Genomic DNA, 14,464 nt, shown 5'->3' on the forward strand with positions numbered 1-14,464 from the left:
CCTATTATATTAACCCTGGATAATAAAATGAGAAAGAAGATAGGAAGAGAGTTAACAGTAAACACTCAAAGGGTATACCGGCACCCCACCCTGTCATTTAAAACTTGGTGAATGAACCCTTCTTATTCTTATTTTTTTGTAACCTTGCCTTCTTGTAATTATGGTGTCTAGCGTCTCTCCAGCCAGAGGTACTGACTTTCTTTTCTGAGTCCTCGCCAGATTCTAGTTTTTCTTCCTTCTGCAGTCTCTCCTGTTGCAGCAGGGTCTCCTCGTCCACTTCCATACCGTTGTTCTTGGCTTTCAAGTCATCGAGCTTCTGCTTCAACAAATCGTTCTTCAACTTCTCGGCCACTCTAGCAGCTCTGGCATCGACAGTTTTTTGGAAAACACCTTTACGTTTGATAGCCTTGGCATTTAGATGGGAAGATGCACGTATAGATTTAGCCATGGTGAATTATGTACTAGTTGGTTCTCGAGCTTCCTAAGGGGTCTATAAATGGAGCAGTTCACCTCATCTCAACTTATCTCATCCCATCTCATAGAGCAAGTACATCTTAGTCGACAATTAAATTTTCCTAGAGTCCATATCTCTAAACACGTTTCTTTTTCTGCATGGACTGTTCTTGTGACTGTTTACATCCGTACATTATTTGTATATTTATTTCAAGATGTGTAGTATTTTCTCATTTCCTAATAAGGGAATGCATAATCTGGAAAGAACATGAAAAACAGCAAAGTCTGGGAAGGAAGAGCTCTGATGGCCAGAGCTGTGATGGGGGAATCACTGTCTGGAGCCAGACTCCATCTCCCCGCCTAGCGTGGAAACCGAGACCTGCGTTCTCTGCCTAACGTAGTTCCCTCCTGTCCCTCCACCCAGCGTAGCCTAGTACTCCTTACTGTTGACCGGTGTGCCCAGGATGGTTCCTTTCCACCTAGCTCGTCCCTGCCCGACCCTGTAGTTGCCTCGGCTCACTGCGATGCGTTCTCTTTCCATTGGCGAGTTTCGTATCCTTTCTATACTGAGTAACTAAGGAAAGTTTGGAAAACTCTTTGTTGAAGTTAACGATTGATATTATATCAATATAGCATACGTTATTAAGATATAGGCTTGATTTAGTGATTTATAGGTTACTTGCTTATTCCATTTGAATCGATTCCAACGATAACGAAACCCAAGCAAAAATGTATGTTCAAAGACTGTGGTAACGAGGAGATACTAGAGCACCAGCAGAAAGACGGATAATCTAGAGCATAGATAATGAAGATACGCAACTTAATGGATAGAGAATCTTATAACATTCGGTGATGAAAGCAATGCCGATGTGAGAACTATAATACAAACACCATACTGGGGAATTACGGCTATTAAAGACCTTTAATTTTGGAAGAATTGAATTGATGTTGGAAGACTTATGTGTTTTCATACTTTGAGATGCAGGATCCCATGTAGAACTGCAGTGATTATAAGAGAAATATTTCTACCTTCAATGATTAGGAAATAATTGGTGATACGTCTTTATGTTATTTTCTTCTTTGTGTCGTCTTCATCTTGAAATATCGATATCAAATATACTAACAGAAACTAAAACACTGATAATGAAACATTATCATTGGTCATTATTACTTGCAGGGCTAACTTGAGAACTCAAAAGAGACTTGCCGCTTCTGTTGCCGGTGTTGGTAAGAGAAAGATCTGGATGGATCCTTCTGAAACCGCCGAAATCGCTCAAGCCAACTCCAGAAATGCCATCAGAAAGTTGGTCAAGAACGGTACCATCGTTAAGAAGCCAACTAGAATCCACTCTAGATCCAGAACTAGAGCTATGGCTGAATCCAAGAGAAACGGTCGTCACACTGGTTACGGTAAGAGAAAGGGTACCAAGGAAGCTAGATTGCCATCCCAAGTTGTCTGGATCAGAAGATTACGTGTCTTGAGAAGATTGTTGGCCAAGTACAGAGACGCTGGTAAGATCGACAGACACTTGTACCACTCTTTGTACAAGTCTGCTAAGGGTAACACCTTCAAGCACAAGAGAGCTTTGGTTGAACACATCATCCAAGCTAAGGCTGATGCTCAACGTGAAAAGGCTTTGAAGGAAGAAGCTGAAGCTAGAAGATCTAAGAACAGAGCTGCTAGAGAAAGAAGAGCTCAAAGAGTTGCTGAAAAGAGAGAAGCTTTGTTGAAGGAAGACGCTTAAACCTATCCACCAGGTTGTTAATTTTTCTGAAAAGTAAATATCTCATTTATCAATATCTCTTTGTGTCTTAAGTTGTTAATTCGCACATCGTGCACATAAGCACACCCATGACTATCACTTTATTTAGTACTCTTTTTTACCAATATTATTACATCTAGTTTTAGTTTTCCAAACCGATTAATATTAATTTGGGTCTTAATTGAAAGATGAAAGAGGGAGTCAAGCAACATATGTGATTGATTGATTTGTATGGTTCTTCATGATGCTGTTGTACTGAATTGCAACATATAAACTCAACTATCTTTATATCTTCATGTACTTTAATATTTCACTGAACTAAATTGAAATAATTCATAATTAACCGGTATATTTTCTTGCTTACTTGAATTATTTACACGATTCATACTGTTCGTTTAAATAAGCCACTCCATCCAGCGGAGTGGGTTTTAATTATGTAGTTTCCTTGCTTTGTGTTATAACCCAGCTATCGAATATACGCCTGTCTGTTGATATTTTATCACCGCATCGTGATACAATGGCAAATAATGAGGTGAAGTGATATCAAAGTGACTTTTCGCTATTGGAGGAAACAAAACATGTCTTACATTTGTGTATGCATAACTTGCGTAATCTGTGTCTTTATACTTGTTATCACGAACGATTATATCCTTCTCCGAAACATCAACCCATTCTGTTTGTACTGAATTCATAACTGTGAATCTCTAGAAATTTAGGTTGGGCGTCGCACCAGTAAATATCATAGCCCAGCTAAATATAAATCCTGTGTGTTGAGCTTGAGATAGGAGATGAAGAGCTTTTCTTCTTCTATCCTGAGGCATTCTTGAATCATCATCGACTTTTCATAAGTCAATAAGATTTTCAGATAAGAGATATTGCAGTAAATCTTGACAAAATGTTATTGACGACACATTTTGAATATAATGAAAGAATTAAGATACTGAATAGCAACGTTTGCTATTATTGGCAGTTTGAATAGGAAATGTATCTAATATAGTTTTCTTTTTCTATCTAAGTATTGTACTAAATCTAAAAACATGTTACACACACGGATTTATAGTTTGAAGTCTTTTTGTCCCTGGTTGGAGAAATTCCTGTCAGCATTTTTGGTCTCCTCCCGCCAGAGTTGTAGAGTAGTCAGTCGCTTGGTTATTCAGAATAAACCTTCAATTTCACCATCTTCATCAATTTCAACGTTCATATATCCAGCGTGTGTTGAAAGGCCAGGAATAGTTTGGATTTCAGCTGCTAGAGCATATAGATAACCGGCTCCGATGGATGCTCTCACGTCTCTAATTGGGAAGGTGAACCCGGTTGGAACATTCTTCAACTTGGCATCATGAGACAAGGAATATTGGGTCTTGGCAATACAGATAGGTAGGTCTCCGAATCCTTGTTGACGGTACATGTCAATTTTCTTCTGAGCTTCTTCAGAAATTTCGATGTTAGCACCACCATACATCTTTTGTACGATGGTGGAAAGTTTGTTTTCGACTGTATCGTTGACATCATATAAGAACTTGAATTCGGAAGGTTGCTTGGAGGCCTCGATGACAGCTTCTGCCAATTTAATGGCACCTTTACCACCTTCTGCCCAGTGATTTGTTGAAACGACATCAAAGGCACCAACTCTTTGAGCAGCTTCCTTTATAGCATCGATTTCTGCTTCAGTATCTGATTCGAACTTATTGATAGCAACCACAACAGGGACACCGAATTGTTTAATGTTTTCAATTTGTTTGCACATGTTAGCAGTACCATTTCTCACTAAGTCCACATTCTCCTTTAGATATTCTTCAGGCAGAGATTGACCAGGTTTAACATCTGGGGCACCACCATGCAATTTCAATGCTCTGACTGTGGCAACAAGCACAACTGCATTTGGAGTTAGACCAGAAGCTCTGCACTTGATGTTGAAAAATCTTTCTCCTCCCATAGTGAAGTCGAAACCAGCTTCAGTGACAACATATCCAGATTCTGCACTCTCGTCAGCTTCTTTTGGCTTACCTACAAGTTTCAAAGCAACTCTGTCAGCAATAACTGATGAAGCGCCAATAGAGATGTTTGCAAATGGACCAGCATGAACCAAAACTGGTGTCCCTTCAAGCGTTTGCATCAGGTTAGGCTTTACGGCATCCTTTAGAAGTGCAGCAATGGCACCTGCACATCCAATGTCGTTAACAGTTATAGGTTCTTTTTCGTAGTTAGAGCCAATTACGATACGTCCGACACGCTCTCTCAAATCTTTCAAGTCCTTAGACAACGCTAAAATTGCCATCAACTCTGATGCGACAGTGATGTCAAATCCTGTTTGCCTTGTGAAACCCTTTTCAGTTGGCGCTTGACCAATTGTGATTTGACGTAACATTCTATCGTTGACGTCAACCACCCTCTTGATAGTAATAGTGTCTGGGTCAATGTTTAGACGTGCGAATTTGATAATTTCCTCGGTATTTAAATCATCAGGATTAGTTTTGTTAATTCCTAATTTGTTCAACCTTGTCAACATAGATGGTGTAAATGATCTGACACCCTTCTTAACAGGGACCAATCTCTTGTAAAACGTTTCGTGCTTCTTTTGAGTAGCCTCATGGAACATCCTTGTATCTATGGCTGCTGCTAGTAAGTTATTAGCAGCACCGATTGCATGAATATCACCAGTTAAATGCATGTTGAACTCATCCATTGGGATAACCTGAGCATACCCACCACCTGCAGCACCACCTTTCACACCGAAAGTAGGACCCATTGATGGCTGTCTGACGTTGGCGATGGAAGGTTTGTGTAAATGAGCACTTAAAGCTTGTACCAAACCTATTGTGGTTGTCGATTTACCTTCACCCAAAGGAGTTGGAGTAATACCGGCAACAAGAACGTACTTACCGTTCTCGTTATCTGCCAATCTATTCGCAATTTTGGGAGAAACTTTCGCCTTATAATGACCATATAGTTCTAGTTCACTTGGATGTACACCAAGTTCATTGGCAACTGCTTCAATGTATTTCGGCTTTTGCTTTCTTGAGATTTCAATGTCAGATGGCACTTTTGCTTCAATCTTGAGAGGCAATGGTTTAATATGTGGCATTCTAGTGGATTCCTCTCTTTGCCTCTTGGCAGCCAAAAGAACGTTTTGAACCAACATCGCAACTGTCATTGGACCAACTCCACCTGGTACAGGTGTAATGTAAGAAGCCTTGTCTTTACACAACTCAAAGTCGACGTCACCGACCAACTTCCTACCGGATTTTTTGGATGCGTCTGGGACATAGTTAATACCGACATCAATGACGATAGCATCTTGCTTTAACCAGTTTGGTTTGACCATGTTTGGCACACCACAAGCAGCTATGACTACATCGGCATTTTTTACAACATCGGCAATGTTCTCAGTGTATCTATGGCAAATTGTGACTGTTGCATTTAAATCCTTTAACAATGATGCAACGGGAGTTCCCACAATGTCAGATCTTCCAATAACAACAGCGCGCTTCCCTCTCAAATCAATACCAGATTCTTTCAACAATCGGATACAACCGTTAGGGGTACATGGAATGAAGTATGGCTTACCACCTCTCTTTGATAATTCACCAACATTGAAACGATGGAATCCGTCGACATCCTTTTGGTACGAAACAGCGTTTGTCACTTCAGCCTCATTTAAATGACGAGGCAAAGGTAATTGGATCAATAACCCATGAATAGAATCATCGTCATTAACCTGCTGGATCTTCTGTAACAATGCAAGCTCATCGATGTCCTCTGGCAGCTTTTCAACAATACATTTCACACCAGATTCTTCAGATGCCTTTAACTTCATACGCACGTATGCGGTAGAGTCAGGACGTGTACCAACTTGGATAATTTTTAAACATGGTTCAAAACTTGGAGACTTGATTTGAATCTGTTTGATCTCTTTGAACGCTTCCTCTCTTATGGATTTCGCGATTTTGGTTCCTGATAGTAAATGATAATGACAAGTTGGAATACGCACTGGATTGTACTTGCTACAGGTTTTTAAAACCCGTAGAGAACTGTGCCTCAAACTATTCCTGACTGAAACACTTAGCATTACTGCTGTTTGACACCGCCAAGTATCGATAGTGCTGAATCCACTGTTTTTAGCTTCAGATCTACTACTGTAACATGAGTCTTTCCATGCGATGAGATGGTTCGAATTCCTGGCTCAATTTCCACTTCGATTTCGTCAATTTTTTTTTTTTTCAAGCTCGAGACAGATCGAAAGAAATGTAAATCTGACGTGTGACAGAACAGCATGAGCAATGGGATCAGGGTGCTTGAGGGTGCTTGAAGGTGGTGCTTCATTTTATTAGTTAGGTTTAATAGATATATATATAGGAGTATATATCACTAAAGTATTAGAAAGATCAAATAACTGGAGAAAATTTGTGGGTATGTGTGGTGATAGATAAGGTAAAATGTCGGCTCATTACTTCATTACGATCTGGCGGGATTGATATTACTGATTACAGGAGATGGAGTTGCGTTTAGTTGTGAAGCTGGTGGTAAAATTGGGTGTCTTCTTGGCAGATCCTTGGGTTGATACTGGTGGCTTTGGTTTGGGGATTGATTGATACTAAAATGAGGTAAGTGATGTGATTGCTGAAGATTCTGTCTCTGGTACCTCTCATCGATCAGCTTCTTCTGTTGATTTTCTACCTCTTTTGCCACTTGGTATAGAGATTGGATTGAAGGTGATGAGACTGAAAGCGGCGGTTGGGTTTGTATGATTGGAATTTGGGAAGCGGAGGTGACCGCAGTGTTCATGGTTGCAGTTCCTGCAGCAGTACCATTGCTGTACACCTGTGGTACACCTGGTCGAGTCTGTGGTTGATGAGAATTTACTCCCGAAGATAGTGGCGTTTGAATGGCACCTTGTTGAAGTTGTGATGTGTACTGGTAAGGTTTGTAAGGTTCATAAGGATTTACAGGAACACATTTGAATGACTTCAGACTACCATACAATTCCTGTGCAAACTCAATTGGTGTAGCAGGCTCTTTCTTCATTGGGATATGGTATGGTAATATAGGAACGCTAGCACCCTGTGGCACGAAAACTGTGTGTGGTATTGGCATGGTAGAATATGCTTGTTGCTGATGGTAGTGTTGTTGCTGTTGTTGCTGTTGTTGCTGGAGATTTTGTTGCGGTAGCATGTACCCATTTTGGCCCATATATCCGAGCTGAGTTGGCATCATATTTTGATGATGTCTGGAATATTCAATGCTGTTTTGTTCCTGTTCCAGAATTTCATTGAAAGTGTTTTCAAACAATTCCCAGTTCTCTGCAGTTTGCTCAGCACCGTTTTCGATGAGATGTAGTAGTTGTGTCTCAAACTTTGTGGTCTGGATATCATTGTGAATCTTGTTCGCAATAGATTTCTTCCAAACTTGAATATGAGAAGAGATTTGTTTTTTGGATCTTTCCTCACCGGTTTTATTCTTGATGTATATCGAGATTAGTTCGTTTCTACCGTAATTGTTATCCTTTAATTTTATCTTGGCAGTACCATTCTTCATAACTAATTGCAGTGCGTTGATAAACGCTGTCTCCACATTAGGAGCCCATTTGTCATTGTTGTTTAAGTTCTCCGGAACACTTATGGTGCTAGAATTGAAAGACATCGCAGACATTGGGGTTGGTAAATCTTGCGATGATTGAGAATGGCGAGTATGTAACAAGTGTTGTTGTTGTGGTTGTTGTGGTTGTGCTGGCCCACTCGATGGAGCTGAGGGCATAGTAGAACCATTTGCGTTGATGCTAATATCGGATAAATGATGTGGATTGGAAACTAATGGACTAATCTGTTTCTCTGAGATTCGCTGTTCTAATGCAAGAGATAAACTCTGCGCTCTGTTGGCTGTCAAAGACTGTGGTGTCTTTTTATGAACCATACTGTTGGTCGCAGGGAGAGACACTTTCCTTCCTTGACCAGTATTGATTAGAAGGTGGGATCTATCGGAATAGGACTCCGTTTCCGTTGGTGGAGGTTTGTAATCCAATATATCAGGCAAATGTTTCTGCTTCTGAGACCCATCGTTAATGTAAACGTCAAATACTCTTGTATTTAAAGATTTCCAGGATGGTGGATCTACGTTTGTGGAACCTGTTGCAGGCGCCGAGTCTTCGCCAGAATGTTGGGTAGCGCCTCCGACTGATGAATGGGACGAGGGCGATGCCGATACGACAGGTGACGAACGGTCAGGCTGTTTCTGATTTGAATTATCACTACTGATGTTGTTTTCCTGAGAACCTTCCACATGAGAGTCGATACTGTTCAAGAGACCCGCCCTTTTAATTGCAGTATCCGACATCTTGCAGAATTGACGATTCCTGTCTGTCTGTCTCGCTTTTTTTTCTTGTCGAAAGGTGAATATTGAACACAGCGGAATAGAAATAGCCCCACTATGCACTCAAAGAAAATACTCTTCTCTAAAGTCTTTAAGTTAAAGAGGAACCTTAATATAACAGGAGGAAAGGTATCGATTGATTGCTATTTAAACACTCAAACGCCGATAACAATTTTTAAGCCTCTTAATCGGTAAGCTTAAGTATAGGTAAGCAAAAAAAGAAAATAGTCACACAACCTTAAAATGACCTACTAAAAGATTTCAAATAATCGTCGAATGACAGAAGCAATTCAACTAAAGGGTGTGATGTAATCTAAAACCTATGTGGACCTTTTGATTACACAGTTCTTATTTTCCCTGTTTCTATTTTTTTCTATCCTCTTGATAGATCTCAAAGCCCTAGAATGTCGAGAATCTTTACTGGAACGGGGAATGGCTGACAAGTTTATGGTATTGTTTCCGTCACCTATCCAGAATTAAACCTCGAGGTAGGTGAAAATATAAGTTGCTTTTATATTCTGTTACTCCTGTCCCCACCTTGTTCCTGAGTTATCTTTAGATTATACCGGTCCAATGCGACACAATAGATCGAAGGGAAACGGTTATGCCGAGTAATAAATGCACACTTTGCAGGCAATACGGATAATATTAACGATGGCAAGCAAACAAACAAACAAACAATACAATATAATACAATGTAGTTGCACGGTAACGCTGACGTATTATGTACCTTCCCTCAGATCTTGCGGCAAGCAATATCAATAAATAGTGAAAGAATGAAAAAAAAAATCTAGCAGCTGGCAAGAATGACAAGCACGAAAAGAGGACGAAACGAGAGTATGTTGTTCTGGACCTAACTTTGCTGTATCTCTCTAGCGTAGTTTCAATTCGTTTTTACTTTCTTTTCTTTCCCTCACGAAATGCTTATAGGATATTTGGTAATCACCTTAGCTTATCCTTTGCCTCTCCGTTTTCGAACGAAAAGCAGCAGCAGATAGAACCAGAAACGGAGGGGTCGAGACGAGGATGTGGGTGTGACGAGCAAAGATCAAAAGGATCTGAAACTAGCTCTCTGCCTTAAAAATACTCGCGGGAAGACCGTTTTCGAGACTTGATGTGTCTGGAATTTTTCACCGAAATTTGCCATAAAATATGAAACACATGCAACAAAAGCGCACAAGAATCCAGAGTTATGTGAATGAATTTATACGTCACAGATTCCGGAACGACGCTCGATGAGAGGGGTCGAATCTGTCTATGTACGTATTATTGCAGCGTGTGTATGTGTGGATAGCCCAGGAAGAATGGGAGTATAACAATAGTACTACTCTTTCAATGCACAAGCGATAAAAAGATTAGTTAATCAAAGCTCCCCATCCAAACCTTTCGCGCACCTTCTCAGACACCTTTAAGATAAGAAAGTGAAAGTATTGCAGCGGAAGACTTCGACGAATTCAAACTTAGTGACCATGTAGATATTGCTAATTACTATAATTATTTTCTTACTGGCAACCGTCATGTAAATTTCCGGAGAGAATGTAGCGGATCCAGAAAAAATCTCTTTGGATGTCAACAAAAGGCTGGGATGGATAGCAACCGACCATTTGTCATTTGTCATAATCCTTCGGATCTGAAGAGCTCTCGAACGACAGATGGGTGAAAAGAAGCGGAAGCCGCAACGTTGCTTAGACGGAAAACGAGGCACGTGAGATTATGTAAGAGTTGCTGCAAAGACCTAGACTCATCCTTTTTCATCCGCTATGTTTTCTGTTCTCTTATCAAGACAGAGTAATGAATGTCCACACGCGTTACATTTGCGCCGGTGAATGCGCTGTGTGCGGCATACTAGCATCTTGCCCATTCATAGAGAATGTGAGCTGAAGTGTTGCATGCTAGAACAACTTTCACTTCTGGGAATTACGATTACATACATTAACACTTTTTTTTTTCTCATTCACTTCCGTCATCCGCTGAATGATGATTATAATAATCTGCTTTCGACACACCCTTCATAAACACACCAAGAGTGTTGAACTGGTGCGGACTTCCCGTTTGGAACTATTATTAGATATTCGTTCCGTCTATTGCCTAAAAGGGAATTACAAAAACAAACGGCGTCCGTCCACAAAAAAGCGGCTTCTCATTCGAGACACAGGAAAAACGGGCTAGATTATTTCCGGTTTAGGAAACGGATTTTTTTGATGCGTTTTTTGACATAGGGCAGGCTAGAGTGGACGAGATCTTGGTTTGATCGGGTTTAATGTACAAAAGCTGTGGTGTTGTATGGGCTATGGAATTATTTAATTCAACTGGTCTTGGTTTTTACATGCAATGCAACAGTACTTCTTCACTCTTTATTCTTCATCTGAGTTCAAGTATTGGGCGTAGTCTTCTGCCGACGCAAAAGTTGGTAGTTCGCGTAGTTTTTGTTTCTTTGATTTCTTTCTTGGAGGTTGTTGCTCTGTGTCTTCCACATCAGATTCTTGCGAGGAGTCGTCTGCAGCACTGTAGAATACATCTTCATCAGATTTTACTTCGTCTTCGAGGTTATCTTCAAACAATTTGGCCTCTTCTGGATCGAAGTCACTGATGTCTTCTGGTTCACCTTCTTCAGCTTCAAGATCAGCTTCTGATGCCTCATCTTCGTCTCCCGAAGATGCAAGGTCTTTGAGATCAATATCGACATCTTCGGATGACGATCCGAAATCATCCTGTGAGAAATCGTCCTCACTGAACTCAACATCGCTGTCCTCTTCGTCACCTTCGACGTCAGGTCTTGACTTCACTAAAGCATCCCAAATTTCATCTTCGTCCAAATCGCTTTCCTCGTCGAATTCAGCTGTACCGTTTTCATCCTCTGCACCTGACTTGGTAGATTTGATGGCATTAGTCTTTGTAGAGAAATATTGATAGAAGAACTTTTCATCTGGCTTGATATCTTGCACCTTCTTACTTAACCAGTTCTCCGTGTTAGCAGGTACTTCGTGCAATGTGGTATCGCTGGCCTTCACTAATAACGAACCAGTGTGTACACCTCCCAAAGGTTGCATGATAGATGAACCTCTAGTGGTTGGCTTTTGCTTGGCGTTACGGTACACGAATCTATCCAAGAAATGGGCTAACGTGAATAGGCCAAGATCGGGTTTGACTAACTCTCTTGTTTCTTGAGTGTCACCGTCGAAGAACCCTTGTGCGTACGACTGCACAGTAGGATGGAAATGGGACAAGAATTGATTTATCTCCCAAAGCGATGAATTTTCAGCGTTGGCATATTTTGGATCACGTTTACGGCTATCGTAACCAGGTTTTTCCTTAGTTTTATCCCTGGAATCTTCGTCATCAGATTCGTAAACAGAGTCTAGTGGTGAGTTGATTAGAACATTTCTGATCTGCGGTAAACTCTTTGAAAGTTGTATCAACAAAAAGAACATACCACTAATGGCACCGATGTTCAACCAATGGGCACAGACTTGCAATATACGTTTTACGAAAGCATCCACTCTTCCAATGTCTTTATCATCTTTCAAAGATTTGTAAAGCAAGTTTAAGTAAATACCTTGCTTCGATGACGACACCAATCTTGGGTCGAGTAGGGATTCGTATAATGTCTTGTAATATCTATCACTTGTGATGTTTGTCTTCACGACAACCTGGTGAATCAATACTAATGCTTGAATTGAAGTGTTGAAATTAGACGCATGTGTTATCTTGAACAATGTATCAAGATGTATCTCGTACACGGATCCCGGCATATCAGAGAATGGGAAAGCACGATTCAAACCAGTTAGAATAGCACCGAATAATTTGGTATTTTTTTCCTCGATAACTTCTTGAGCACTTTTTTCTTCAATGACAGACTTACCACCCTTTTTACCCTTCTTGAAGTTCTTCTTTCTCTTCTTTTCATATGACTTATCGGATTCCTTGATTTCACTCTTTGATTCCTCGTTATCAGCATCAGTTTGGATTAAGAATTTCTCGAATAAAGTGAAATAGGTCTTGATTAGCTGATTTGCTAGATTCTTCTCGGAGCGTTTCAAAATTGTTTGATTAAGTGTCAATGCGGAATAGTATGTAGTATGATAGTCAGCTTGAGGCCTTATGGCAATATCGACAACAGCGTCTACCACAATTGATTTCATATTTGGATGTTGAGTTTCAAGTTTCAAAAGTTTGAAGGAAGCCTTTGACGCTACTTTGTTATCAATGTCACCTAATTTGTTAACACCAAGTTTCAACAAGTTGAATTCCTGTTCTGGTTTGGCTGTTAGCAGGTCAAAGATATGTGTTAGCACTTGCATTCTGACATAGATGATAGGATCATGGGATAATTTCTCAAAGATTTCCAAAATCTTGAAATATAGACCCTTCAAGTAATCCTCAAAATATAAAATAGCTAAAGTTCTCTTATTCAGTAGCATGGAAAGGTTTTGGTTCTTGAAGTATTTTAACTTGCGGTCAGGTAACAGACCATTTAAGAACAAATCCTTCAGAGCATTCAAAGCTTGTAATGCGGAATTTCTTGACTTCTTCCCGCAAAAGGATATCAAAGAATCAAGAGATTTGATATTATGCAATGGAGATTCCTGTAGCAATAAAGTCAAAGCACTAATTTTATCGTTCAACGTACCATCGCTTAAGATCTGGGACATAAACTTACGTTGAGATGAGTTCTTGGTAAATTCTTCGTAGTAATTAGTGTTATCTAATTCTAAGGCCTCTTTACCACGCTGGTATAACTTATCTATCTGTTCTTTCGTTAGCGGATCCTGTTCTCTTGTTAATTCAGGGTCCAAAGGAACTTCGTACCACAACAAATCTGATGGAACAAGTAATTTATCACTTTGAACAATATGAGTTTGAGTGATCATGTCGGATTGATCTTCCTTTTTTTTTTCTGCTGGTTTAGGACTAAGTGGTTCCTCCTCTTTCTCTACCGTCTCTTCTTCTTCTTCTTCTTCAACTTCTACCTCCTCCTCTTCAATATCTTTCTCTTCTTTGCCTGCATCCTCAGTAACTGTTGGTTCTTCTACAACTTCAGGTTCAGGTAGTTTATCGAATCCCATATTCTTCAATAAAGCACTGAAATCGCTCTTAAACTCGTCATCAACTTCTTCATCGGCTTCATTGAATTCAATCTCACTGGCATCGTCGTCAACACCATCAACAAGCTGGACATCTTTTTCAGAGGCTCCAAGAGACAGAGCTTCACGGATCAATTCTTCATTGGTGACAGCAGTTTCCTCTTTAGCTGGAGTAACGTCTGTCTCTTTTTCGCCCTGCTTCTTACTCTTCTTAGGCTTAGTGTCTTTGGCCTTTGAAGCTCCCAATTTGGAGGACACTTTCTCCTTCAATTTGGATAAATCAAGACTCATTCCAGATTTGCACTTGTTATCGAGTGTTGCTTCTTTCCAAGCAATAGATCAATCAAACGACAAACAGAGAAGTGGCCTCTGTGTATATCAACAAACACAGTCTGAGCGCATAATAAGAGTTGAGATGAGATGAGATGAGATGAGATGAGATGAGCTTGATTTTGGTGTAAAGGTAGAAAATTTTTGTCGTTTCTTTTCATCACGTGATTAACGATTATCCGGGTAATGAGTTTGTCTCTCTCGTTTAGTATTTACAAAAGCATTCTATGTAGTAGTGAGACCAAGAAGCGGGGAATCTGCTTGTCACATGGTTTGCCGAGAGCGTTACGAGCCAATGGACATGCTCAGGAGTAGGTAAAGCGTGAAAGTAAGTTGAATCAAAAGTTGCACAATGTATGTACTTCCCTCAAGTATCCGCCTCTCTGCATTGGAATTTCTTTACTGGAATCAATCCCAATTAAAGAATGTTTTTTGGGACCTCGCCATTACCCGCACAAACGACGTGCA

General features: G+C 40.2%; 5 protein-coding genes across 5 annotated transcripts; 1 reads left to right on the forward strand and 4 right to left on the reverse strand.

Moving 5' to 3' along the window:
* Positions 1-97: 97 nt before the first annotated feature.
* Positions 98-448, reverse strand: KLLA0_E12431g (uncharacterized protein; the record flags this gene model as incomplete). The annotated part of the gene is made up of 1 exon (XM_454509.1): positions 98-448. One exon carries the CDS (start codon positions 446-448, stop codon positions 98-100), a length of 351 nt encoding a protein of 116 aa, XP_454509.1.
* Positions 449-1,182: 734 nt separating this feature from the next.
* KLLA0_E12453g (60S ribosomal protein eL19) lies at positions 1,183-2,198 on the forward strand (the record flags this gene model as incomplete). Its single annotated transcript, XM_454510.1, has 2 exons — positions 1,183-1,184; positions 1,631-2,198. Coding segments are annotated over 2 exons (570 nt in total).
* A 1,171-nt stretch (positions 2,199-3,369) lies between these two features.
* Positions 3,370-6,285, reverse strand: MIS1 (trifunctional formate-tetrahydrofolate ligase/methenyltetrahydrofolate cyclohydrolase/methylenetetrahydrofolate dehydrogenase MIS1; the record flags this gene model as incomplete). Its single annotated transcript, XM_454511.1, has 1 exon — positions 3,370-6,285. One exon carries the CDS (start codon positions 6,283-6,285, stop codon positions 3,370-3,372), a length of 2,916 nt encoding a protein of 971 aa, XP_454511.1.
* Positions 6,286-6,671: 386 nt separating this feature from the next.
* On the reverse strand, positions 6,672-8,546 carry TEC1 (Tec1p; the record flags this gene model as incomplete). The annotated part of the gene is made up of 1 exon (XM_454512.1): positions 6,672-8,546. One exon carries the CDS (start codon positions 8,544-8,546, stop codon positions 6,672-6,674), a length of 1,875 nt encoding a protein of 624 aa, XP_454512.1.
* A 2,390-nt stretch (positions 8,547-10,936) lies between these two features.
* On the reverse strand, positions 10,937-13,957 carry MAK21 (RNA-binding ribosome biosynthesis protein MAK21; the record flags this gene model as incomplete). The annotated part of the gene is made up of 1 exon (XM_454513.1): positions 10,937-13,957. The coding sequence occupies one exon, from the start codon at positions 13,955-13,957 to the stop codon at positions 10,937-10,939; it is 3,021 nt and encodes a 1,006-aa protein (XP_454513.1).
* Between the last annotated feature and the right edge of the window lie 507 nt (positions 13,958-14,464).

Source organism: Kluyveromyces lactis (genome assembly GCF_000002515.2).
Source record: "Kluyveromyces lactis strain NRRL Y-1140 chromosome E complete sequence".
NCBI classification, from domain to species: domain Eukaryota; kingdom Fungi; phylum Ascomycota; class Saccharomycetes; order Saccharomycetales; family Saccharomycetaceae; genus Kluyveromyces; species Kluyveromyces lactis.